Source organism: Malania oleifera, chromosome 9, assembly GCF_029873635.1.
Source record: "Malania oleifera isolate guangnan ecotype guangnan chromosome 9, ASM2987363v1, whole genome shotgun sequence".
Lineage (NCBI taxonomy): Eukaryota > Viridiplantae > Streptophyta > Magnoliopsida > Santalales > Ximeniaceae > Malania > Malania oleifera.
In genome coordinates, this window is record NC_080425.1 from 92,403,297 (window position 1) to 92,429,182 (window position 25,886).

The following is a 25,886-nucleotide window of genomic DNA, read 5'->3' on the forward strand; positions in this document are numbered from 1 at the left end:
CTTAGAATTGGAGAAGTATGTTAGTAAAAAGTGAGATCGTTTTTATTTATGATATTTTTTAATTTTAATTTGCTCTTTTCAACGATGTTTAATTTTAGTAAACTTCATGATTTCTTATACCTTTCATTTTTATTTTTTATTTTTTACTATTGAAAGGAGATAAAAAAATTTATGAAATTTTGATTTGTATTGAATTTGAATAAGATAAAATATAAAACTGTATTGAAAATTTATCCAAGTCCATCTAAATCCAAATCCGAGACTCAAAATCAATGCTCCAAATGCAGAGTATTTATTAATTACATTTATACTTTGAAAAATATCAATAGGCTCCTTCTTTTAAAGAATTTAATTTCATGAAAGTAATCTTTTAAATTTTACTTTATTTATGATTAATTTGGATTTTATATGTTTCGACTAATAAATCTTTGCAAATGAATCCACCATGATCTTACGAGAAATTAAATTACATTTATTGATTTTTAAAAAGTAATTACTAACCTATATTAAGGGAATTGTTTACTTTTCCAACAAATAGTCGACAGTTTCAATATACCATTCGACAGCTGCAAGCCCTATCTGTTTTTTTGAGAGCCTGGGAGACAGACCGCATAACTAATTTCTAGATTCAAGAAATTAATTTATAAATACATAAAAGTGTCACCTAGTTAAGTACTTCATTGATTTTGAATATATAAAAATTGTATGTCTTTAATAACTATTTTTACATATTTAAATTATGTATAAGTCAATATAAAACCATGATAAGTTTCAATTTTAAGCAATTCTCTATAATAATAAAAAAAAAAAAAAAGCGAAGGAAATTTCAAGGGCTCAGCCCAAAACACAAACGAAATTTCTTAAAATTAATAAAACTGAAATGCATTTAGAAACAAGAAATTAACCTCTAAAGTTGCAAATGACAAATTACAAAGTAGGTAGTGAGGGTGGAGTTTTCTAATAATATATTTTTCAAAGAAAATAACGGATGATAATTTTTAATAGCAAGGGTATTTCTGTTCAATAAAGGATTTCCTGTGTCAACTGATCTCTGCATGAGGGAAAACAGAAACTGAAGAGAGAAAGTGAAGGAAAACAGCGAAGAAGAGTTCTTGGAGGACAGCAGTTTCGCGGAATAACAAACTAGCTTTCCCAGTGGATTAAAACCCACGAAAGAAAATACTCGTTGTTTGTTTCGGATGATTTTTTAAGAGAGAAAAATCTGAGACGAGAGATGGGGACGCTCAGAGTGCCAGAAGTCGTTCCTTCTCCAACCCAAGACAGTGAGAGGCTCAGAAAAGCTTTTAATGGTCTCTCTCTCTCTCTCACACATACACACACTTCCACACTCAAAAGTTATTTCCATTTGGAGTTTTTCTTTTCTGTGTGCAATGTTGTGTTCCTTTTTGAGTTTTTCTGATTTCTGTGTGCAATGTTGTCATGATTAAGAGTGTTTGATTTTTCATTTTCCATCTTAATTTTCTTCTGGGTTTCTCTCTCTCTGCCTCTCTGATTTTATGTATATGGCGGTGTTGTTGAATGATGGATGGGTAGGGTGGGGAACAGACGGGAAGGCAGTGATATGGGTATTGGGGCACAGAAATGCAGCCCAGAGGAGGAAGATCAGAGACACTTACCAGCAGCTTTACAACGAATCCCTCGTCGATCGTCTCCAGTCTGAACTTTCTGGGGATTTCCGTGTAATATTTTCTTTCTCTTCACATTATTCTAAACTGCCGTTTGGTATGCTGGAATCAATCCGCAGGAATGGAAAATCAAAATAGGAATGAGTCCATTGTTTGGTGCTTGCATGTTAGGAATCATTTTCAGTGAGCTTTTTCACTAAACTTAGATTTTAATCCGAGAGGGTATAAGAATGCTAATCCGGGCAGTAGAAACAGCTTTTATGCCTTTAAAATGGCAATGTTGTTCTTTGATTACATTTTTTCAGAAAATTCCTTATGCAGCTTATGATTACTTCTTAAATGATCCAAATACATTAGTGGGAGTGAATTTTTCGTATCTTTTGAGAATGGAAAGATCTAGATTGGAACTCTTAATCCACTCGTTTCTATTTTGTGTTCCAAACGAGGCCTAATTCTAATGAATTCTCAACTTTATTGTTTTATTATCAAAATAATCCCATCTTGATAAAATGAGCCCAAGATTTGTGTATGCTATTTTAAAGTTAGTTATAGTAAATATTTAAAATCACTTTTCGGTTTGGAAAAAAAAAAACTTTATTTGCTCAACCAGGCAATGTGCTAGGATGGGGAGAGCTGGACATGGTCCAAATTATGGCATTTTTGCACTTGGTGGCAACTCCCTAGCACCCATAGTTCAATAAAGGTTCCTTCTTCATGTCAAACACAAAATACTTTATGAACATGTCCATAGTTTTGAAGTGCATTTTTAATATCACACCTATGACACTTCTTCAAGACCCCTCGAACATTCCTTTTGTACTTATATAATTTACTCATATACAACACCTTGTAATATGTGTTATACATTTATTATTCATGAAAATTGTAATTATGGAAGAAGAACCACCACATTGCTTTTACTTATAGCAAAACTTTTCTCTTTTAGTATACCATATAATTGAAGGAGAGGGCTGGTGTGGTTTGAACCCCACACAAAATTTTTCTCTTTTAGAACTCACATGTCCTTACTAATAATATTGAGAACAACTTCCATAGAAAAATATGGCAGTATTAGTACCTTTTTCTTCTAACTTGTGGATATGGTATCCCAACATTTTGGGGCTTATAAATGTTATGTAGATGCAATGAGTTGTGAAACTAAAGGATGTTAATCCAGAACTCCCATGTCCCTGCTAATGCAAACTTATTGGTTTATGCAAATAACAATATATAACAGAAGGCAGTGACATTGTGGGCATATGACCCTCCAGAAAGGGATGCTAAACTGGCTAAGGATGCCTTGAAAACAAAGAAGAGCATTAAACACCTACAAGTGATAGTTGAAATAGCATGTGCATCATCTCCTAACCATTTAATGGCTGTAAGGCAGGCCTACTGTTGTCTCTTTGACTGCTCACTAGAAGAAGACATCACATCTAGCGTCTCGCAATCCCTTGGAAAGGTAAAACAATGTTTCAAGTTACAAGGACTGAATATATGTTTGGCATGCAAGAATCAAATGGACTCAAATTTGTCACTTGATTTCTTCATATTCTTATTCAATTTTTTATTCCATTCCATTCCATTCTCTGAACCAAACATGACATGAGATATTTATGTTGTTCTATTTCAAGCAACTCAGAAGGCACTGAATTATCACACTGAATTACCTACTAACATGAGATAATTTACCCATTTTAGTAAGTCATGTACTATCATTAATATATACTTTTCCAGTCCTCATTTAAGTCGAATCACGTAAAGTTGGACAAGTTTTATTCAGCATCACTTCATTGTTGAATGGACAAGAATGCCCTTAACTTTTCAAAAATGCACAATAGTTGAGCCTTAAGCTTCTTTAACCAACTATATTATCTTTAAATAAGAATTTTTGCAGAAATAATTAATTTAACTAAATCAGTTTAAAAAAAGTGGATAAAAAATCCCTTTGATTGTGGAAAAGCTACAAATGAAATTGTGCTGTAGTTAAAAGTTAAAACAAGAATTTGCATAATGTTGACATGAATTTTTGTTCGACTTTGTGGTTGATTTCTGCCAATGCCTTATTGAGGGATGCCCAAATATGAAAGAGAAAGATGCCATTTTTTTTCATGCAATCGCTATGCATCTATGCTACAAGCTTAGTATCCATTTGAGATTTTTAAGGTTGCACAGCATCCAGTTAAATGACTTGTATCCGATATGGTTATTCTACAGCTTCTAGTAGGTCTAGTGAGCTCCTACAGGTATGATAGACAAATGGTTGATCAGAGCATTGCGAACTCGGAAGCAACTAAGCTGCGTGAAGCAATCGAAATGAAAAAATTAGACACTGATCATGTTATATGGATACTTGGCACGAGGAATTTCTTTCAGCTCAGAGCAACTTTTGATTCCTACAAGCAAAAATATGGAAATCCAATAGATCAGGTTCTTTTTTTGACTGCCAACAAATGTATCACATACCATCTGTTTATTTTTGTGTCCATTTTTGGGTAATTTATCCACAGTTTTCTTGATAGGATATCAAGAGTTGTGGGAATGGCGATTTGGAATTTATATTGATGGTGGTAGTTTGGTGCATAGAATCCCCAGAGAAACACTTTGCAGAGGTGATTGGAATTTTTGAAAGATAGTTATTTTCATTTTTAAGTTTGATACTGAGATACTGTTTGAACAGCATTTTGAAAAGTTGACTTTTGTATTTGGGTAAAATCAGACAGCCCCCCTAGGCCCTGAATTCAGCCCCTGGAATGATTTGTTGAGTGAAAATTTTGAGTGGAGTAATTTTTTCAACAGAATTATAATTTCAGAGGGGCTTTTGTTTTTTTTGGTATTTGTCAAAAATTCAAGAGCTTCTTTGGTAATTGTTAGAAATCAAGGATAAAATGTAATTAGGAAAAATGACTTCAGATTTTCTTCTTTGTATTTCAAGTCAAAGGAAGCATTTTCACTTTGCAAACCATTGACATTTTTTTTTTTTTTTTGAGTTTTTGTAGTTCTTCTAATTTCATTCCTTTGCTGTTCAACCATCAGCAGGTTGTTAAAACTTCTGTTCTTGGGCTTGGCACTGACGAGGATTCATTAACCAGAGCCATTGTTACTCGAGCAGAGATCGACATGACAAAAATTAAAGACGAGTATAATAACATGAGCAAAACCAGCGTTGATGATGATGTTATTGGTGATACATCAGGAGACTACAAGGACTTCTTGCTCACCTTGCTTGGATCATCATTCTAGTCATCTTTGCTTATGTTAATTCATAGATTGGATTGCTTCTATTTTTATTTGGTGTCTTTGGAATAAATTTGGAATAATAACCACATTGTTTGCAATATTCCGCACCAAGAGGCTCATTCCTATTACAATTGATAGTCTGTACAAAGGAAATCCTCTCTCCCAAGGGTAAAAAGGAAAGAAAAAAAAAATCACTATGAATGATTATTATGTGATGTACCAATATGTAGATGCCTATCCAAAGTGCTTGTTCTGGAATTTATACATGTGCCCATAGCCTCTCCAAACTTATGAAAACTAGAAAAAGTTGGCTTAGGTTTTAAATTTGAAACCAAAGTAAATTAATTAATTAATTGAAAATAGAATAAAGTGTTCTTGTGCTGTAATATTTGGAACTATTGAGTTCAATTTACCGAGAAGTGGGTTTCTGAGGGTAGATTTGAATAATTTACAGACAAGAATAATTAAACAAATACACAGGAGCACTGCCTCTTTTATATGCCATTCAAGACGCCATCCACAGCTTCAAATATAAGGGAAGCAAAATTCTCATCAGCTGCGCTGATAATAGTCCTTGTTTCTTGGATTTCTATTGTAGCCTTCTTGGGCTCATGGACATGTATGATACAAGCACTATCTGATCCAGCCTCGCCAAAACCTGGATTTACAGATCCACGAATACCCATCTTCTCTAATGCAAGCAGGAGCCTTTTCGAACCAAGTGAACCCCAGTGAATCAGTGGTTTACTTCCAGAGGAGCCTGCCAGATTTCCAGGGACCAGACGATATTTGCCGTGATCTATGAAGAGATCTCCCATTAATCTTGTGATGTTTGTGCTTTCTCCCTTCAACCTTCTCCAATTAAACTGGGAAGCCAACTCTGCTGCAATCTCCAGTTCAGCAGTGTCCTTGAGCCTCGGGATGCGTAATGTCTCATTTTCAGAGAAACAGAGCAATGAGAATGCATTTGTGCTTGAAATTCCAATTCGTTGCCCCAAGTCTTCAGGCATCTATTTTGAGAAGTAAAGAGGAAAATATATAACTCATGATGTATAAAAGTTGAACTCAACTCATCCTCGCTGAGGAGCGTGACATAGGATAAGTGTAAGTAGAATAGAAATACCACAATAAATTTTGCCTGCAATATTTTCAACAAAGGCTGAACTTTGTGCAACCTATAAACAGAAATAATTAGTACGTCAGTCCCCAAAAAAAATAAAAAGGGATTCCTCTTCTTCAATTGGGCAGTGGAGAAAAGAGGACCTAAAAAAAGTGAGAAGCCTAGAACCAAAGCTGGGCATCTGAATACATGCATGCGCAATCAATTATGATGGGAAAGGGTTAAAGTGGGGTTTTCATAATTAGTTTTCTTATTTCTCTTGTTCCCTTTAATTGTATTTTCCTTTTTTATTTTAGGACTTCTTGTCCTCCTATAGTTTGTAATTCTTCTCCTTTCTTAATACAATTTCTTTTTTTTATTAAAAAAGGCAATGGCTTGTTACGCGATAAAAGTGTAGTTTTAGGGTATGTTATATAATAAGTCACCTAGGTTAAAACCATAAAAGTGCATTTTGTATGAAGAAACTTAAATAAGGGTATTTTTGTACAAGTAAACTTAAAAAATAGAGAAATTCTTGTCAAATATAAAATTTTACTCAGGGTAGGCCCTATGAGGATTATTTTTGTATAGATACAATATTCCAAAAGGCATGGTAGATGCAATGGCCTGTTATATGTTAAGTATATATAGTTTTAGGGTATGTTTATATAGTGTTGCACCTATGATTAAAACATAAAAGGGTATTTTTTGTAACAATCTTGAAAAAGTAGACATTTTTGTCAACTATAATAGTATACTTAGGATTGGCCCTACGAGGGTTGTTTTGTATAAACAAGTTAAAGTAAGAATTTGCCTAAAACACTATGTTTACATTTTAACAATTTTTTGTGATTTTGTGTGCACACACTTTTACACAAAAATAGCGATGAGTCCTTAATTCTTATATATTATTTCATAAATGCTCTCTTGCCTGGCCTTATGAGAGTGCCATGTCTATCAAACTCAAGGCAAAGGTTGCCGAGCACCCTTGCCAGGTGCTTCTGTTCTTATATGGGATATGACCCCCGTCTAAAAATGGATTCTGCCTCAAATAAAGTAAATCGCCAAAAGCAATTAAAATACCACCACATGATCTTGAACCATCTAACTAAAGGGCTTATATTATCAAAAAGGTTCTATTTTCCTAAAATAGCAGGCTAACTCATTGGTGCACTCACCGTACCAAATTTTTTCAACATGTTTGATTTCTCATTTTTTCTATGATTTTCCTTTTCTTAAGCCCTTTTTTACCTCTTCTATTTTGGGGATTGGAAGGGGAGATTTGGTATAGAGTTGCACCTGATAGTTTTCAGTTTCGTTATACTTGGAAGTTACGACTGTAAGCTACTGTTAATATAAAGAATCTTCACATCAGAGTCAGGGTCTAATACACAAATTGGGGAAGAAGCAGGCATAAATGCAGAGTCAAAGACAGACAAGTTACACAACCACACAGACCATTTAAGTAAAGAGTAATGCAACTTGACAAGTAAAAGAGAAGCATCCACAAGCCCAAAAAAAGAAAAAGAAGCTTACTTTATTCCAGAAAGAAATGAACACTGAAGAACCTTCATTGCCATTGGCTTGAAAGGCAAAAGAGCTAAATCAGCATCCACACCTTCCTGCAAATAACCACATTTAGAGAAAGCAGTCATTGTAAAGTCATGAAACTTAGTTTCAATCAAAAAACACTGGTGGCAGGTGCCTTTATAAAATAAAATCAGATGGGCAGTCACACTCTAGTTGGTGACCAGCACCTCCATAACAAGTAATGAGTTGTGATCCCCACACCAATGTCGAAGCAAATGAACAGCTGGACCAAGCCGCAGACTCCAATGAGGAGAAAATACTATGCAAGGTTCCTGCCATAGTGTTCTACACATGTAATGTCAGTTTCTACAGAGAAATGCACAAGAATATAACAGCAAGACCAATATCAATGAAGTAGTACCAGAAGAAAAATAAAAAGCTTTTCACGATTGAGCAAAATTAATAATTGTGATAGCAATGCAAAGCAGAAATGGAAGATTTAAAATAGCTAAATCAAACTGATGGAAGGCAATTAACACCCTGCAACCTACAAGACTATGAAGATGATAAGCAATGCCTCTCAAAACAAGTTAGAAAATAGAAATACAACTTTCACAATAATGTAGTCTAATATTCCAACTAGTTAAATCCATCTAGAGAGAGACATCAACAGAGGCAAGGGAATATCTTACAACAGCTTAGGAGAATGAACTGCAGGAAACAAATGAAGCCTTTTCTCTTTTATGAGCTCTACATGCGCAAACAATGGTTCACCAGAATATAACTGCAAGACCATTCAAAAGATGAAGTAAATGATTCTTAACCTCATATTGCGGTAAATCACCATAGAATTCTGCCTGTGAAACAATAAGTCCTTGAAAATATCTACCTTTTCCTGCCGTTGCTTGCATAGCCATTCTGGTATGACATTTGTATATGCCAGTAATTCTTCTGCTACAGAAGAGATAATAAACATGGGAACCTACAGCACGGATTAATTTTATGATTACAACTTACAAAGTATGGCTCACAATAAAGAAAACCAAGGTTTAAACCAACCTATATGCTACAGTTTGTTTATTTATTTATTTTCTTATATCTATGCAACATGGACTTTTGTACATACTTTTGAAGTACTGTGTTATATACACAACACAAAGACAAGGATGTGTTATGCATCTAATAAAAACAGGTCAGCTAATTCAAATTTACTATACAAGGGCTTCAAGATAGAATTACAAAAGTATATATATTTAAAACTTTGTATTATATAAAAAACCACTTGTAAAATAAAGATAGAATATTAAAAATATTTTTTGCCATGCCCTACTCCCAAAATTATGAGGATTTAAGAAGTCAAAAGCTTAGACATACACATACCCGATACAAGTACACAATTCCATGTAAAATCAATTTTTTCAATACTAACTGCCTGAATTCAAACATAGAATAAAATCATGCACTCTATTCTGGTCACTTCATTTCTCTCTTTATTCCAAAGTATTAGTAATGAAATACCCACGTACAACTTGGATTTTCACTGGCATACAAATAGCTTTGGTGCCAAAAGCCAAATAAATGTAGCTGCTTGCTTGGAAACACCAAAACTACCTTCCTTCTGGAAGCTTGATGAATATTTCAGAGAAAAAAATTAAGATAACGACAATAGTGTTGAGAAGATTTCCATATATAACCCACATATAAGAAGTAGCATTGATGTGGCTAGGACTATGCATCGTCAGTTGTCACACTGAACCACATTGCCTCTAGTCTGCCAACATGTCATAGGCAGGCCGGCATGAGATCACAGCCAAAAAGATGAAGTTTAAAAGGCAAACATAAAGTCATCTATAATAGTTTTAAATGACATGGGTCATTGGGTCCTAAACCATTCCAGCACATGTATGGTAGCTTAAAGACTAAACTTTTATAGGAAAAAAATATTAAAAATTTGCTCCCAACACTTCAACTAGGCCAACTCTCAACATGTGAGGGTGAGGCCAAATCACTGAATCATCAACTGAATGCCTATACTAAATTGGATAACACTAAAACTTCAGTTCATTTCTTGTCCATTAAAATCTTTAATCAACACCCATTTTCGGTATAAATATTGATAATACATATACACGCCCTGATGGAGATTATTTGTTGATAAGGTTCTAGTAATAGTAGTAGCAGTTGTAGTAGTAACAACAGCAACTAATAATAATAATAATAATAACAACAGACCTTTACATTTGAAAATTCACAGGGGAAAAATATCAGCTCCAAAAGCTGCAGAAAAATTTCAAGCCAAACAAGTACAGCATTGTCATTAATATACCTTCAGATGTGAAGATTCAAGGGAAATTGATATCAGCTCCAAAAGCTGCAGAACAATTCCAAGCCGACCAATGGGAATAACAACCGAACCTCCAGCTTTAATAGACTCTATTATGCAGGAGCATATAAATGCTAGTTTCTCAATTTCCTCCAAGCTATCATCAGTACCAAGCAAAAATTCATTCAATGCTTCCATGTCATCAGTATCAACACTGCAACATTTCATTCAAAGGACAGAATTTAAATTTCATCCTTTTCCATAAATTAAGAAAAGTAGAAAATTGGAATTTTTTCCCTAAACTATAATGTCCTATAAAACAACAATAATGTGTCCAAAAATAATATAAAGAACCTAATTTAACATATTGCAACAAACATGTAATGTGAGAATACCTGAGATTTGAGAAATTGTTACAAGCAGCACAATTCTCATCATCCCCAATCCCTCCAGAGACATTTAGAAACGAAACATCTGAGTACAAGATAAGATCATTTCCTTGAACAGCATGGTAATCAAAACTCATTGCAAGAGCAGAAACCAAAATGGAGCTTGAAAGACATGCAATATTTCCTTTTGGAGAATTAATCAACCAATTGCATGTGCCTATTTCTAAACCAGAGCTGGCTGCACTTATGACCAATGCCCCATTGTAGCAGGTTTCTTCAGAATATTTAAGAGCTTGAACCTTTTGGATGCAATCCTTCACATCAGCTGCACTGAGATCATCCATCTTATTGAGTTATTACATTCTCAAATACCCAAAAAAATTCATAGCTGTTGAACTTGAATTTCTCTAACTTGATTATTTGTCTGTTCAATTTTTCTTACATGATACAACTGACAACAATAAATAATTCAACTATTCACAATTACAATTTATGTGTGTGCAACATCTCAACTAATGAAAAGTTGTGCCCAACCAAGAGCACCAGTTCTCAATTGATAATAGACAACTCACTAAACAATGTCATTGTAGGGAAACCAATTTATGAACAATTAGAATCAACCTCTCATAAATATGACTGAGATCCAATATTAAATGGCTAACTCTTAACCAGAAGTCATTAAGGAGTTCAAGAAGTCGTCCTCAAACAAGAAGGGAGCAGCAAAAAGAAGGGGTATTGACTACCTCAAGCATCAACGTAGTCTGTTCCCCCTTGGACAAGTAAACTACTTTCTGGTCAGCTGGTTCACTAAACCACATATAGTACACAAGTAAAACAAACAAGTCCCCAGGTTAAGGATGCATTGAAATATCTTGGAGCTGTTTTATACCAATTGATAAGTTGTCAACCTGGTTATCCTCCAGTATAATTTCAGCAGTAAGTTGTAAGCTCCTCACAGCTTCATCTTTGCCTCAAAAGAATAAAGTGAGCCCTACTTTGAGTCCTTGATTGCATCACAAAGTCACCAGGCTTAGAGATAGCCAAAACAATAAAGCAAGTGCAACTAAAAATCCCAAAGGTCAAACTTCTCCTGAGAACAATCAACAATATTGAGTTTAAATATTTCCCAAACAAAACTTCCATATTGGAAAACAATAGAAAAGGGAGAGGCATAAAGATGTGAGAAGTTAATCCCTAGCCAATGTTGGGAGGCATGTTAGATGCAGATGGTTTATCAGCCAAACAAATAAAAAGATTGTTTTATTGTTCAAGCTTGATATCGTTGCCCAGAATCTAACAGTTTAAGCTTTTAGATGAAGTGGTAATCTAACACAACATAAAAGCTATGGTTGCCTGGAGATCCTGGATTATATTATTGCCCAAGTTTAGTGGTTAAAAATTATGTTATTTCCTGTAATGATGTTGTTTGTTTGTTTCGTGCAATCCAGCTGCATGTACATTACTGGCCCACAATCTAACAGCTTAAAATAAGCTTTTAAGCAATGTGGAAATCTGAAAATTACAAAGAATGAACTCCTAAACTCAGTATTCAAGATCCAAAAAATTTTTAATTTGAAGTGCCATGTTGAATTGTCTGATTTATTGCATTTAGAAAATTTGATTCTTTTATTTCGATTAGCAATAATGGATGCACAAACAGAACAGATGTATACCTATGAGTCTACACCATATAACATTAAAACTACAAGAAAAGTTCAGAAGAACAAGGTTCATGCCACACATTAAACCATTATGACCCCCGAACAAGTTCCTATCACCTCAGAGGTGTCCATGATTCAGAAGAATTTTCAACTTCAGACAATTCTTGAATACTTCTCCCACACCTTTCCAACACATATACTTACAAAATGGATACGTTGATATACAACTTTTGGCCATTTTATTGATTAGCTAAAAACAAGAAGCAAATAAAGAATGAGAATTAATATGAAATTTTGGAATTTAGTATCACAAGGTTATCTAAAATGTCACAGCACAACATATTGATGTCACAAAGAAAATCCAATAATGAAGATAAAAATTACTACTTTCCAATCAAGGAGAAAATAATCACAAGCAACAGTACCATCATATTAGGGCTTAGAAGCCTTGTTGCAGAGAAAGAATCTGAGGAAGTATGTGCATGGTCATAAACAGAGCTCAGCCAGGGAAAAAAAAAATACCGCAGTAATAGACAAAAAAATTAACCAGTATATGCCATATACAAGGAAAGAGCTCACTGTGATCAGACAATATTAAAAAGAACAATGGGCAAGGATGCATCTACACAAATCTGCCTGGAAATAAATACTCACAACTGATAACAAATAATTATGCCTTTTCCTTGCACCACAAAAAATGAGAACAGATCTCATTCCTTCAAATATATGTCCTAACCTAGTTACACATCCACAATTTTAAACAATTTTGACCAAGGAATACACTCACCAATATTAAAATATCAACAGCAATAATCGAGCTTCAATTACAAATATCTTCATCATAGTAAAAAAAATAATTCACATCATCATGAATTATGGCAGTAACTACATTTATTTCATCATTAAAAAATAATTAAAAAAAATCATTAGCCCTTCATGTTTGAGAAGCCTCGTCAATTTTGATCCCTTCGCTCTCACACACGTCATTTGTTCCATTCAAGAGATTGCTACTAAGAGTATTCCATCCTCAGGCATAGGTCAATCCTTGATCACACACATTATCAATGAAAAAAGCAAGCAAAAAGAGAAAAATAAAACTGGTCCTGCAAAACAAATTACCTGTACAAAGGCATCCAACCACCTAACTCTGACCCATCTTTGCCTAATGCTCTCTCTCTCAATGAAGATGGAAGCACTTCAAGCTCCTCCCACTTCATCCATTGAGGAAAACAAGAGCCCTCAGGTCCATAAAATTGCCTGAATTCTTGTTGCATTGAAATAAGATCCTCCATCATAAGCTGCCCAATTCTTGATGTTGCTTCAGTCACATATACCTGACCCAAGTCAAACATTCAAAACAAGCAAATCACACTCACTTTCTGCAAGAAGAATATATCAAAACAAAAACCTGAAATACTAAAAATGAATTAAAAGGCTCATTTTTCTTTTCTCTCTAGTTACCTTAGCAGAGAAACCCTTAGTTCGAGTAAGAAATGGCAACCCAAGCAGGCCCTCTGGACTTGAGATCAATACAATATCAATAAAAGAAATGTCCCACAGGTGCAAGTTCGTAACAGTCTTGAACCAAGGCTCAGCCTTTATTAGATCATTTGCATTAAGAGGCTTTTCAATTTTCTGCCTCTTTCGGTCCATGGACTCTAAATCATTTGAACAATTGGAAGTTTCATCATCCGGCAGAGTACAAGAATCAGTGGGAATAGGCGAGAAGATTGTGAGGCTTGAGAGATCCAAAGGGCAATCAAGTAATATCTGAAACCCACATATATTAAATATGTGACATGGAGGGAAATGAAAACCCATTCCTTTGCTCAAACATGTCTGCATAAGAAAAAATTAGTGAGCCCAAAATAGAATTTGATCACCGTATACATAGTACACCAGAGAGAGAGAACCTTACAAGCTTCATGGAGATAAAGACTGCAGATTGACACAACTGAGATTTACCTACAAATATCAGATTCAAAAATACTCTTGAGTAATGGAATGCACACTTAGCACTTCAAACAATACATATATGTTTTAATCAACAAAAAGCCAAAGAGTTGGATGCTAGGATAACCTCTTCCTTGAACACATTCCATGTTTTCTAGACTAAGAACTAATCAAGTAAGGTAGCATTCAATCCAACATCTCAATTTAAGAAATGGTTTAAACAATGACTATTTATACTATAACATGAGATCCTGAATGCAAATGCAGCACTTTTTTTTGCCACATATGAAAGTGAGGAGATGGTGTGCAGGCAGCAGGGAATTCAACACCTTCTCTCACCCTTGGAAAGCGAACTTAACTCTCTTTCTTCACTGTGCGGCGTGCTACATAACCCAAAATTTGTGCGCATGTGCGCCTATGCGCATGCGACAGAGAGAAAGAGGGAGAGAGTTACGAAAAGAGGCAGACGTCAGAACAAAAGAAGCAAATAGATTCAGAGCAAATCCCTAAAAACAAAGGTCGAGATTTTTTTTTTATTAGAAAAACAATACCATTAATAGAGAAGAATTAAAAGATCAAGAAAAAGAATAGAGAATAAGACATCCACCTAAAGACATCAGAAAACAATTAAAATAAATCCCCCTCTAATCCCAATGAAGATCAGACAACCCTGGAAAAGAAAAGAAAAAGAAAAAAACAACCAAAGAGTGCGTCCAAAGGGAAGCATGGAAAACAACTCTATCTCAAAATAAATGGGATGGATTCATCATTAAAATCCTAGCAATTCTTTCAAGCCATAAAGCCCAAAAAAGAGCAAAAACAACGCATTTCCACGAAACACACTCTTTCTTACTCCTTCCAAAACCCCAAAGGTGCATCAACAAAAAAGCACTGACAGCTCATGACGATACCTTTGCCCCCTCAAAAACTGAGAAAAGATGGTGCTAAAACTGCTTAGCCACCTCAAAATGGAGAAATAGATGGTAACTAGTTCAACTTGACTCTAAACACATAACATGTATATCTGGAGTACATAGCCTATAGGCGGCCCTCCTTACCTTCCATTAATCATCAGTATTAAGCTGATTAAGAATTTACCCACACGACTTGAGCAAAACCAACTTAAGCAAAGCAAAATCTACTCTGTACTGAACTGTGGTGTTCAATTGTTTGTGAGCTTTCATAAGACTTCTATTGTGATGCCAAATAGTGTAAATTCAGCACCATTCCAAAATGATCCCACTCTCTCCTAAAACACATGTCCTTCAAACCTGTTATTGTAGGTTTCTAGCATTAAAATACTTCAGTATAACCCAAACCATCAATTATACACCCTAAAGCATATGTTATGTAACTCATTGCAAATAAATTGTCCAATCTCATTTATTAAACCCAACACAAATTTCGTGATCATATGTTAAATCCAATCTTGGTCTCATCTCTTTCTACACATAGCAAGTCTTTAGTCCATATAAAGGAAGGTTGCATAAGGTAGTTTACAGCCCGCATAAAACTCGTCTTGTCAAACTTTTACTATATAAACCCTTAGAGATGATTCGTCAGTGCTCCTCTAGGGGTGACACATTGCTTTCCCTATGAAAGACGTGTTGGGCTTTCAAGTATCAAAATAAACAAGGATGTGGCGATATGGTACGTTTTCATCCCAAAGCAATGCATCATGCCTATGCCCAAGTACCAGTGTCAAAATGTCAAATTCCCATAGTATTTTGGATGTGAGCAGGTAAAGAAAAGATAGTTTGGGCAACTAGGATTAGGTAAGCAACTTGGAAAATAGAACCTTTGCTTGTCAAAACATGAAGATAGTTGACACAATAACTAGGAGAAAGTTAACTAAAATTTTTTTTGATAAACAAAAAGTTTTGTTAGGGAGAGAGAAGAAGAGTTCAACAAGAAAGTAAAAAAAAAAAAAAAGAAAGCAGGGAGGATAAGATATCCTTCCTATACAACAGAAAAAGAACAAAACTTGAAACCAGAGAACAAGGATTACAAAACAGCTCTATCAGAGCAAAGCAACCCAGTCCTGCTCTAGATCTCACAGAGGTATATGCTGAAAGAGACCATTCGGCAAAACCCACAGCAATGCAAGAAACACCACTCCATTCCAAAGCAAGTTAGAAAAGCATTCCAAGTTCTTAAGGCACCAAGCATCTCTCTCCAACCAAATACACCTGAAGATAGCCAAAATTGAGCATAGCTATGAAGCCTCTCCCTCCTTCCCATTTCCAAATGCCTTAAACAAAAAAAGTTCAAAATGCCTCCAAGGAGCCCACCCCCCCCCCCCCCTCCTCTTCCAACTCTCTTCAAAAATGCCAAACAATGTATTACAAAGAGTCCAATAGAAATGACAACGTAAGAACTATTAAGGCTTGATATACATTATTGGCCCACAACCTAATAGCTTAAGCTTTTACGTAAAGTGGTAATCTAATATGGTATTAGAGCTAGTTACCAGGAGATCCTGGGTTCTAGGCTTGTTGCTCGATTTTAATGTAATTTTGTTAAAAAAAAAAATTATTGTGTTCCCAATATGGGTGTTACTCATTGTTTGTTTCTCTCCAAGTGTTGTCGATGCACGTGCAGGGGAGTGTTAAGACATGATATATATTGTTGGCCCACAATCTAATAGCTTAAGCTTTTAGGCATGGTCTTAATTTTCTACGAAATTAACAGAAATTTCCAATTTCTATCACCCTCGAAATCGAAATGGCAGTCAATTCCCACCTCACATAATTTCCATCGAAATCTCAACGAATCATCTTAAATTTATCAAAATCACAAAATTTTAGCAAAACTTGTTTAAGTTTTAACTTTACAATGAAATTTCCTCAAAATTCAAATGAGAGATTTAGGAGTGAAGTGAAATTTCTCTCTTAATTTATTTTATATATTTTTATTGAAACAAAATTATTACAAGTGCTTTTAAAATTATATGACAAAATAAACTTACAACAACATTTTATTCACCATTCATGTCTAAATTATCATTATTTGTATAATAAATAATATTTAAATGATTTAAGAATTACATTTGTGTAAATTGACTATGTTTAATTACATTATCTTACAAATATGCTTGATACACATACTATATTACAACTTTCCCACCTTATACACAACATAGATGTATTTAACTTGAAATATATTAGTCATAAAACTTACATAATTATGTTTGTTAACCATTTTTAAATTTTCACAAAGAATACATGCTTTACTATTGATTTCCGTTATTTTTTCAAATCGAAATTTCCGAACTTTTGGAGCTTCAAAATTTGAATCGAAATCAAAATTTAAAACCTTACTTTTAGGTAAAGTGGTAATCTAACAAGAACAAAGGTGAACAAGTCCCTTCACTCTTACCACAGAGAACACACACATTAGGCAATAAGAATTTTTCAGGTTTCCATTTCTGAAACATGTCATTGGTCCTACTTTTTTTCTAAGACCAGGTGTCCACAAAAAGACTTTAACCTTATAAAGGGCTTTGGCCTTCCAACTGAAAGATAGGGCAAAAGGAGTAGCATTATGATTTATCAGCACAAATCAAATGAGAAAAGAATGATTTACAGTTTTACACGAAAATTCACCCAAAGAATCTAAGCCCTAAACTCTTTTAATCAATACCTGATTGGAGCTGAAAAGAATGAAGCATGTTGAGCAAGGGAGCAAGCTGTCCGGTCTTACTCATTAAGGTTCCTCTAAAATTGAATGTCCCACAAGTACCACTTTCTTGCAAGTGGGAAACAAAAAAAAGTAGAGATAGGGGATGATGGCCCAAGTGGCAACCCAAAGGGGGGTGAATTGGGTTTAATGAAAATTAATGAGTTTGATACAAAAGTTAAAGCAAATTAAAACAAGCAAGAAAATGCACAAATATAAAAGCAATTAAATCAGAGAGAGAAAGGAAGAAAGATGCAAACGCTTTTATAGTGGTTCGGCAACCGATCTACATCCACTCTCCCAAGACTAACCGTCTTAAGGTTCCACTAACTTCTTTGTTTTACAAGAGGCCAAGGAAACCAATACAACCCCTTATTTTTTTGTAAACCAAGGAAACCAAATTACAATCCAAGTTTTACAAATACTAAGGAAGCAAATACAATCATTAAGCTCACAAGCAAATACAAAGAAAATCCCTCACAACGAATATATACAATTTAAGCTCACAAGCTAAACTCTCAACGAATAACCAAATAAAACTCAAAAGTTTTTTTCTTAAGGATGCACAAATAAAAGCGCAAAAAGAATATAAGAGAGAATTGAAAACAAGAGCACTTGGTAGTTTAATATGGATAGCTTCCCTAACATTCGCAAGACTTAGGAGGACATATATATTTGGATGAAAACTAGTAGTTTTTTGTTTATTGGAGCCTGCTGACTTGTCAGACCGGTCGACTGCTTATAGGGTTTGGCCAACTGCTTACTAGCTGTTAGCAACAAGAAAACTGTCGCAGGCAAAACTTGTCATCAGACTAATCAACCGCCTCCTTGGGCCTGGTTGACTGCCCCTGGCACAAGGTTGAGGTTTGCTTTTCATTTTGTTCCCAAATTGCTAGTTTAAGTCCATTAATGTTATGCCTTGTGTTTTCTCATGATTTTACAAGTTAAAGAACATTAAAACTGAGAGAATAACAGCATAAATAAATCAAATGTAAGACTTTAATTTCTTCTTGCAATGGCTTTAATCTTGTAGAACACAACTTAAATGCAAAGTCATTAGTAATCAATAGTTTATTATCATTAAAACCGAGTTGATAAACCTTGGAACTAACAGGGGAATCACAAAAAGAATTTAAATGATAAGAGACAAGGCTACATGTTAGCCATAGGAGCCTCCTATAACCAATCATCCTCCCAGAAACAGATTTGTTCCCCATTGCCAACATTGTACCGAACATAAGGGAAAAATGAGTGATAAATCTGAAACACAAATTTTCAAGGACTTGAATAGGTAATATTAACCCCAACTTTATGATCCCACCCATTTTAAATAAGTTGGTTGAACAAAATCTACAGAAATTGAAAATTCAAGATTTGAACTTTGGTACTCGGGTAGAAAAACATAAAAATGGGATAGAATCATAAAATAGTGTTGTAGATGTAAAAAAGTAAAGGATAGAACCATAAAAATTAAGATAGTCTTAGGAAAATATGCCAAAGAATTGTCATTGGCACTTATGCTCCTCAATGGACTCAGAAAAAATAATTAGTAGGCAATTTTGGGTTTTGGCATTAAATCCTGACATTTAGAGACCTCCTCAACATTTGAGGAGGTTTGTGTCTTTTTCCCAAGCTTCAAGGGAGGTCTCTATATTTTTTAAATCTCAAAGGAGATCCAGGTCTTTTCTGCTTTCACCTAACCTCGAGGGAAGTTAGTTCCTTTTATCCATAATATAATAACCTACCAATCAATCACAACATCTATTTCGTGCAACAACACTCGTGTACCCACTTAATGTAATCTAGAATCCATGGTCTAATCAAAATCCTATGATATATAACCTGAGGCATCTTCTGTTTCTAGTAAACGAGTCAATTCATGTACACAATTGAGTCAATTTATTCTAATGTTAAAGTATAGAAACCATGCTGGTGCCTTTAGGCTGAAAATTTGATTGTAGTGCACACAAAAATACAAAGTGAATCATCAAAGTTCTTAGAGATCTGATTATCATACATTACGAAACATTAATAAAGTAAATTTTGCAAATATAATATATTGAGGTAAGCACCCAATATCTACATAATTGTAGTACTCAATATGGGTCTAGATAGTCACTTTCACAGTTTACTAAAGATTAGCATTCTCTATCCTGGTATTTTGATTGATGGAGCATACCCAAAATCAATTGATTGAAGTATCTAACCTTATGAGCTCTACTTTCTAACAATTTTTTGTGTCCATTTTACAAGATAAGATAACACAAGGTTCAATTCTGATAAATCTAAGACTTGTCAAAATTCCGATCTATTATTATTAACTACTATGCTTAATTTTATTATATATATGACTATTAGCACTATTACAACTCAACAAGTAATTATAAGTAAGCAGGTAACTAGAATTAACTAGAATTAAATTGAAAATAAGTAGATGGCACAAAAGGCAAGTCCAGCAACTAACAAACAACTCCACATTCATTTTTAAACAAAACCCACATGGAAAACAAAGAAAGAGACAGAAACAGCGCTATCATTGAAATTATATATGCATTGGCATTTACAGGTCCATAATCACTTAATTTCATCAGATTATCATCTTTTGCACAACGCTTCACAAAGGCCTACGATAATTACTATGAACTAAGAAATTAAATTGCATAAGCTATCATAATACATTGCAAATACAATGAAGCATGGGGACTAGACACATATCTAGTGAATTTGAGTTCCAAATTATAAGAAAGCCCCAGACTATCACTTTGTTTGGATTGGGTACTTTAGATGAGGGTAAAAAAAAAAAAATCAAACTCCACCCCTTCAAATCCTTTGCACTTTATAAAAGAAATGGGAACTTCAAGGCAATAGTGCATTTTCCTTTTTCTTCAAACAGTTCTATCTAAAATTCGGTGCCAGTAAAATATAATTGTTGGAATAAAGTGCATTTTACCAGCTAGAATATAACCATTCCATGGAACAGTAGATATTCCAAATCCGGGGAAAGGATTTATTCAACTAGTAGATGACCATTCTACAAGAACTTAAACTTTTGGGAAAAAATATTAATTTTACAAATAACAGCTTAGATTAAGTATGAACAAGCCCACATGTTGATGATTTTTAGTTGCTCTAAATGCAAAGAGACGAAAAACTAAAGCAAAGAACATTGGGGCCCTGAGAACCAATTTGAACTTCAATTCTCATCTTTTAGTACTCCTTTACTTTTTACATTTAATTAAATCTACTTGAAGCAAACAAAGGCTAAAAATTGATATACAAAACAAAAAGACAAAGCAATGGAAACTTAAAAAAAAAATGATAAAAATAAAGCATGGATAATGTTGAGCACAATTGGAAGCTAACATTGATAACACATCAAGTTCTTTTCTTTTCTTTTGTTTTCTTGTTCTTTAGAAGTATAATTAAAGGGTTATGGGCGCCATATCTGAGATTTATTGACCAAAAAAACCCTACAATTTAGGTAGTGGAAGGCGTGTAGGAGGAAATCAAGGGACTGTAAAGGCAGTTACGACTTACAATTTACTATAAAGCTTCTGGTGTTTCCTTCCTCCTCAGCTTAGTGCAAGTATCATTAACTTGAAACCCATCACTTTTCTTCAACACATGCTTTCCAACAACTTCTTCATACGGAATTGAAGGGAAACAACATGCCAGTAGCAGAGGTGTTTCTGTGTGCATTCTGTGCTGTTTGATCTGTTCGCAAGAATTGCTTTTCCTGAGTTGTAGGAATTTGCACTCCGTGAGAGAATTCATTCTCAGATCAGGAAGGACAATCAGAACAATTCAAGAAGTGCTCAACAACGCAAAGAAGAATCAAATACAAGACTACACGACTGAAAGATACTGAAATATTTGACCCATTATGTGGAGTAAGTGGCAGATGAGATTGCCATTGAGGCATTGCACAACAAGCTGATGGTCAAGCCCCCTAAGCTAGTACAAATAAGGTATCACACTTAATCCCCCATTTGAACCCAAGCATTATTCCCTTCAAAGTTCATACTTCAAGATAAGGAGATCGACAATGAAATGAGGCAAAGAAGTTGGTGTGATTCCCATTGTTTTGATGGGAGGGGGTTGGCATGACAAACTGGCTAAGTACATATTCAACAACGAAAAGGTAGATGAGCATTCTTAATTCAACACATCGATCCATGTATTGGATGATGTGAAAAGGACCAAACACAGGCAATTCGTGAGTTACTCACTTTCCAATCCTCTAGTTTGAAAGAGTTGAATCAACTTCAGGCTGAACTAAACAAGACATTAGCAGGGGAAAGTTTTTTATTGTTTTAGATCATATCCCAGTTTGTAATCCCCTTACAGAGTTAAGAGTAGAAAGGAGTAAGATCATGGTGATGTGTCATAAAGATGTTGCATCAATAATGCAAATCACTGGATTTCATTTTTCTTTGAAGCATTTATTGGATGATGATTTTCGGCTGGTTATTAAGCAAAATGCTTTTCAGGTGGAGATAATGAAAAAGCATGTCCCAATGTTCTGCCAATGATAACAAAACTATGGAGAGGCCTTTTTGCAAATACACTTGATGTTGGTGAATGGGTGGATATATTAAAATGAAATAAGGGAGTTATCTGAAGAGAATAATAATGAAATTCTTCCAATCTTAACATTGTATTGCACATTTGAAGCCTTGCTTGTCTCATTACTCAAGTATCTCAATACACCCAAAGGATTGTGAGTTTAAGGAGAGGAAAATAGACCTTTTTTGGTGGATGGAAAAATGTCTTGTTTCTCAACAAAGAAAAAAATATAAATCGAAGATGTATGTGGTCTAGTGTTCACACTATGACCTTAGTACCTTCTGCTTCAACTTTATAAGGGGATCGAGGACTATCCCAATCACTTTATTTATTGTTCCACACATTATCTAAAACAAAAAACCTTTTTTCCCCATTACTACCCTCTTTAGCTCAGGCTGAAGTTGATTCAACTCATTCAAACTAGAGGATTGGAAAGTGAGACTCAAGAATTGCATTTGTCATTCTCCTCCAATCAAAGTCAGCTTTAAAAATGAAAATGCTCTGCAGGTTTTCATCATTGAATACATGCTAAGCCATGATTGTCTCACCAACACATCCCATCCCAACAATAGGAAAATATTTTCCACTTCTAACGTCAATTATCAGTTTATACATCCCCTTTATTCCCTATCCTTGTCATAATCACGAGGATCAAACTCATATAATGTGGAGTCTAAACTTTGTAATGGTTTTTTAGATGTCTAATATCTAACTACAACTCTTTCCAGACAAAGTTTTTTTCTTTGTTTCAAAACATTTTGAAATCAACCATCAAACATTTTAATCTTAGACCACATCTGAACTTTAAATGGAACAAGACATTAAATAGAGGTGAATGAATAATGATGGTGCAGTGCTAACTTTGGGCTCAGCCATCAACCTGCATCACAAACAATCAAACAAAAGCTCATCTAACATAATCATCCATACAGACCGCACCATAGGTCAAATCTCTCAGATCTTCCAGCCATGCTTTCACAACTGGGTACAGCTTCTTCTTTGCATCATTGAGCACTCTCGAATTGTCTCCAATTTTTTCTTCCAATTCTTGAGTTAAAAACAGATCCCCTCATCATGCAAATTCCCACAACAAAAGATTTGCATTCTCTGTAAGGATTTTTAAGTAGATAAGCACACCCAAAATCAACTTCATTCAAATATCTTAACCACATGCACACTGAATTCTACTTTCTGCCTATTTTCATGGGCCTTGCTCTAGATAGGACATATCTCAGTTTCAATCCTAGGAAAAATAACACTTGTCAAAATTGCAGCATATAATTATTATGATTATTATTAGTAGCAGTACTATTATTATTGATATTATTATTTACTACTCCTATTCTTATTATTTGCATAATTGTTATCATTACTAGCATACTATGATCAATAGGAATCAAACTTTGGAGTTTTTACATGTAATGTAAATGATAAATAAGTAGGCTACTAACTCTAGAGTTAAATTGAAACAACAAGCAGATAGCACAAGAGGCAGGTCGAGCAACCAACCATGATCCGCACATTGATTTTCAGAAAAAACACACACACAAGCGAGCATGAAAGAGAGAGGGAGACCAAGAGAGAGAGGAGGGAGGGAGATACATCATTGAAATTACATAAGCATTGGCTTGTGCAGGCCCACAATCACTTTTTCCATTAGACTATCACCTTTTGTGCATACTTTCCAAAGTCTTGACTCTTAACTATAGTTATGCACTAAAACATACAAAATTACATAAGTTTTCCAACGATGTTGTCACAAACAAAGCACAGTGGTAGATGCATAGCGCATGGATTGGACTTCCCAATTCCAAAATGCCAAAACTATATATTGGGCCTATGCGGCCACCCTATTGATGTTTATGGACAGCTTTTAAAAAATTTCCAAATAGCACGCTAAGAACCAAAAAACTACAAGATAAATATCAAGGCAGTGTTTCTCCCTTTTCTCAATGGCTTTGACTAAAATTAGGTGTTCACCAAATAAGATTAGGAGGCATGGACTCAAATATGATGACAAAAATTATAAAGGTTCTAGGAAACATGGACACAGACAAGGGGTATGAGTATGACTAATATGGGGGCACAACAAAGCCTAAAGTTATAAGACACAACATCACAAGCTGAGCTTATTCAAGGCATTATGTTTGTCTGTGACCGCTTGTCTCGTGTGTTTGGGATGGATTTCCATCATGTAAATACTAGTATAGGATTATTTTTTAGAGATAGTTTTTCCCAGGCTAAAAACGGGAGTATGACTCCTAAGTCACATTGATGATTCCTAGTGTCAAAGTGAGCATAGCATAGAAAGCTCTTCAGGGGAAGGGTAAGTGTTCATCAACTTATAAAACTCACTAGCTATTGCTAACGTGTTTCGCCTACTAGCTTCCCTTACTAGACACACATTGTTAACAGAGGTGTTGATAATGAATTACATTACTTCAATGTTTAGTGCTTAAGTGTCATTGCTTTCATAAGTCACTTATTGCTTCTTCTTATATCTGCTTAAATGACAATGAAAGTGTTTTGTTGGTAAATTATGATAAACGCTAGGTTGGTCAGTTAAACAAGAGGACTTTAGCTAACGCTGCACAATCCATTCACAAAGGTGTGAAGTATTCGTCCCGTGACATAAGGACATGCTAATTAATAATTACATAACACTAAATTTAAACATAGCCTTTGTGACAAATATTAAGTTTTTAATATTTATTAAGACCTTACAATAGAAAAACTACAATTTAAATACATTTGTGTCTTCCTCTTTCATGCTTGTTTTGTAAAAATTCTTACTATATCACATCATCACTGGGTGATAAATCTTGACAGGTTTAATGTAATGTTTTGAAAACCCAATAACATGATTATTTTTCTTTTATTATTAAATTTTTTATTAAGAAAATAAAGAAAGTCATCTTATATATCTGAACAAAAAAGCATGCCAAAAATAAAAGTATTGGAGGAGTGCTCAAGGCGTGGCGTAGAATGCCAAACAGGAGTCTAGTATTAACTATATATCTTAAAATTGTGGACATGTTTCTGATGTGCCCGAGGAATCCTAGTATTAGACACATACACGGCATGGACATGACGCCCTATAGAAGTGTGCACAGGAAAAGTGGGAGTAAAAGCCATTAAAGTTATTGACAGGAAAACCAATTCAACTAGAATACAAAGTGTTTAAAACTATTCGGTGAAACAAATGATATACAAGTTCTTAAATCGGAATTTTTAGATCTAGTTGACAAGCATGAAGCATATACAAGAAATAGTATTTTTGAGAAAGAAATAAATTTTGCAAAAACAGCTTAGTTGAATATGAACATTTTGTTACTCAGCACATAAAGTTGAGAACAAACTAAAGCTGATCAGGCAATACCATTCAGCAACAAATATAAAGCTCGATTATCGGCTTTTGGGTACTTATTTGCTTCTTTGCATTTTGGTAAACTATTAGACACGGAAGAGTTGCAGAACACAGCACATCTCAAAAGAGGAGCTGACCAAGCGCTCGAAATGGAAAGGGAGAGAGAGGCAGTGTCGCAGAGAGTTGGGAAGTTAGAAAGAGACAGGAGGACAGCTATAGCAGCCAGAAAGCAGGGCCACAGAATCGAAGAAGCAAAATCATCCTCCGGAGACTCCCTCTCACTGCTCCGTCGCGCTCCGGCTACTCTTCTGGTGATCGCTGATCCGGCAGTGCAAGGGAAACCCGGGAGGTCCAAGGTGAAGTGGGCAGCTGTGCGCAGTAGCTGACACGCAGCCTCGCAAGGCAATAGGGCTTGAAGCGCCTCTCGACTTCCT

At 34.8% G+C, this 25,886-nt stretch overlaps 2 protein-coding genes across 9 annotated transcripts; one reads left to right on the forward strand and one right to left on the reverse strand.

Moving 5' to 3' along the window:
• Positions 1 to 1,022: 1,022 nt before the first annotated feature.
• LOC131163843 (annexin D3) lies at positions 1,023 to 4,984 on the forward strand. Its single transcript, XM_058120636.1, has 6 exons — positions 1,023 to 1,310; positions 1,555 to 1,700; positions 2,884 to 3,108; positions 3,864 to 4,076; positions 4,169 to 4,258; positions 4,686 to 4,984. The coding sequence occupies exons 1-6, from the start codon at positions 1,235 to 1,237 to the stop codon at positions 4,887 to 4,889; spliced, it is 954 nt and encodes a 317-aa protein (XP_057976619.1). The 5' UTR covers positions 1,023 to 1,234; the 3' UTR covers positions 4,890 to 4,984.
• Positions 4,985 to 5,203: 219 nt separating this feature from the next.
• LOC131163841 (uncharacterized) lies at positions 5,204 to 25,886 on the reverse strand. Of its 8 annotated transcripts, XM_058120629.1 has the most exons (13): positions 25,465 to 25,886; positions 21,057 to 21,255; positions 13,807 to 13,853; positions 13,350 to 13,727; positions 13,008 to 13,222; positions 10,234 to 10,557; positions 9,842 to 10,052; positions 8,405 to 8,497; positions 8,208 to 8,299; positions 7,743 to 7,860; positions 7,522 to 7,607; positions 6,010 to 6,061; positions 5,204 to 5,896 (listed from the first exon to the last, which is right to left on the reverse strand). In XM_058120629.1, the coding sequence occupies exons 3-13, from the start codon at positions 13,813 to 13,815 to the stop codon at positions 5,381 to 5,383; spliced, it is 2,094 nt and encodes a 697-aa protein (XP_057976612.1). In that variant the 5' UTR covers positions 13,816 to 13,853; positions 21,057 to 21,255; positions 25,465 to 25,886; the 3' UTR covers positions 5,204 to 5,380. The 8 variants fall into 8 exon arrangements, with proteins under 8 accessions (XP_057976612.1, XP_057976613.1, XP_057976615.1 ...); XM_058120630.1 differs by lacking the exon at positions 21,057 to 21,255 and having other exon boundaries at positions 25,590 to 25,886; XM_058120632.1 differs by lacking the exon at positions 21,057 to 21,255 and having other exon boundaries at positions 9,842 to 9,995.

Coding starts and splice junctions, on each gene's coding strand:
- LOC131163843 (XM_058120636.1), top strand. CDS start 1,235: ATGGGGACGCTCAGAGTGCCAGAAGTCGTTCCTTCTCCAACCCAAGAC. Junction 3,109..3,863: donor TCTCGCAATCCCTTGGAAAG/GTAAAACAATGT, acceptor GTTATTCTACAG/CTTCTAGTAGGTCTAGTGAG. Junction 4,077..4,168: donor ATGGAAATCCAATAGATCAG/GTTCTTTTTTTG, acceptor TTTTCTTGATAG/GATATCAAGAGTTGTGGGAA.
- LOC131163841 (XM_058120630.1), bottom strand. Junction 10,053..10,233: donor AACAATTTCTCAAATCTCAG/GTATTCTCACAT, acceptor GAAATGTTGCAG/TGTTGATACTGATGACATGG. Junction 8,300..8,404: donor GCAAGCAACGGCAGGAAAAG/GTAGATATTTTC, acceptor ATGGTCTTGCAG/TTATATTCTGGTGAACCATT.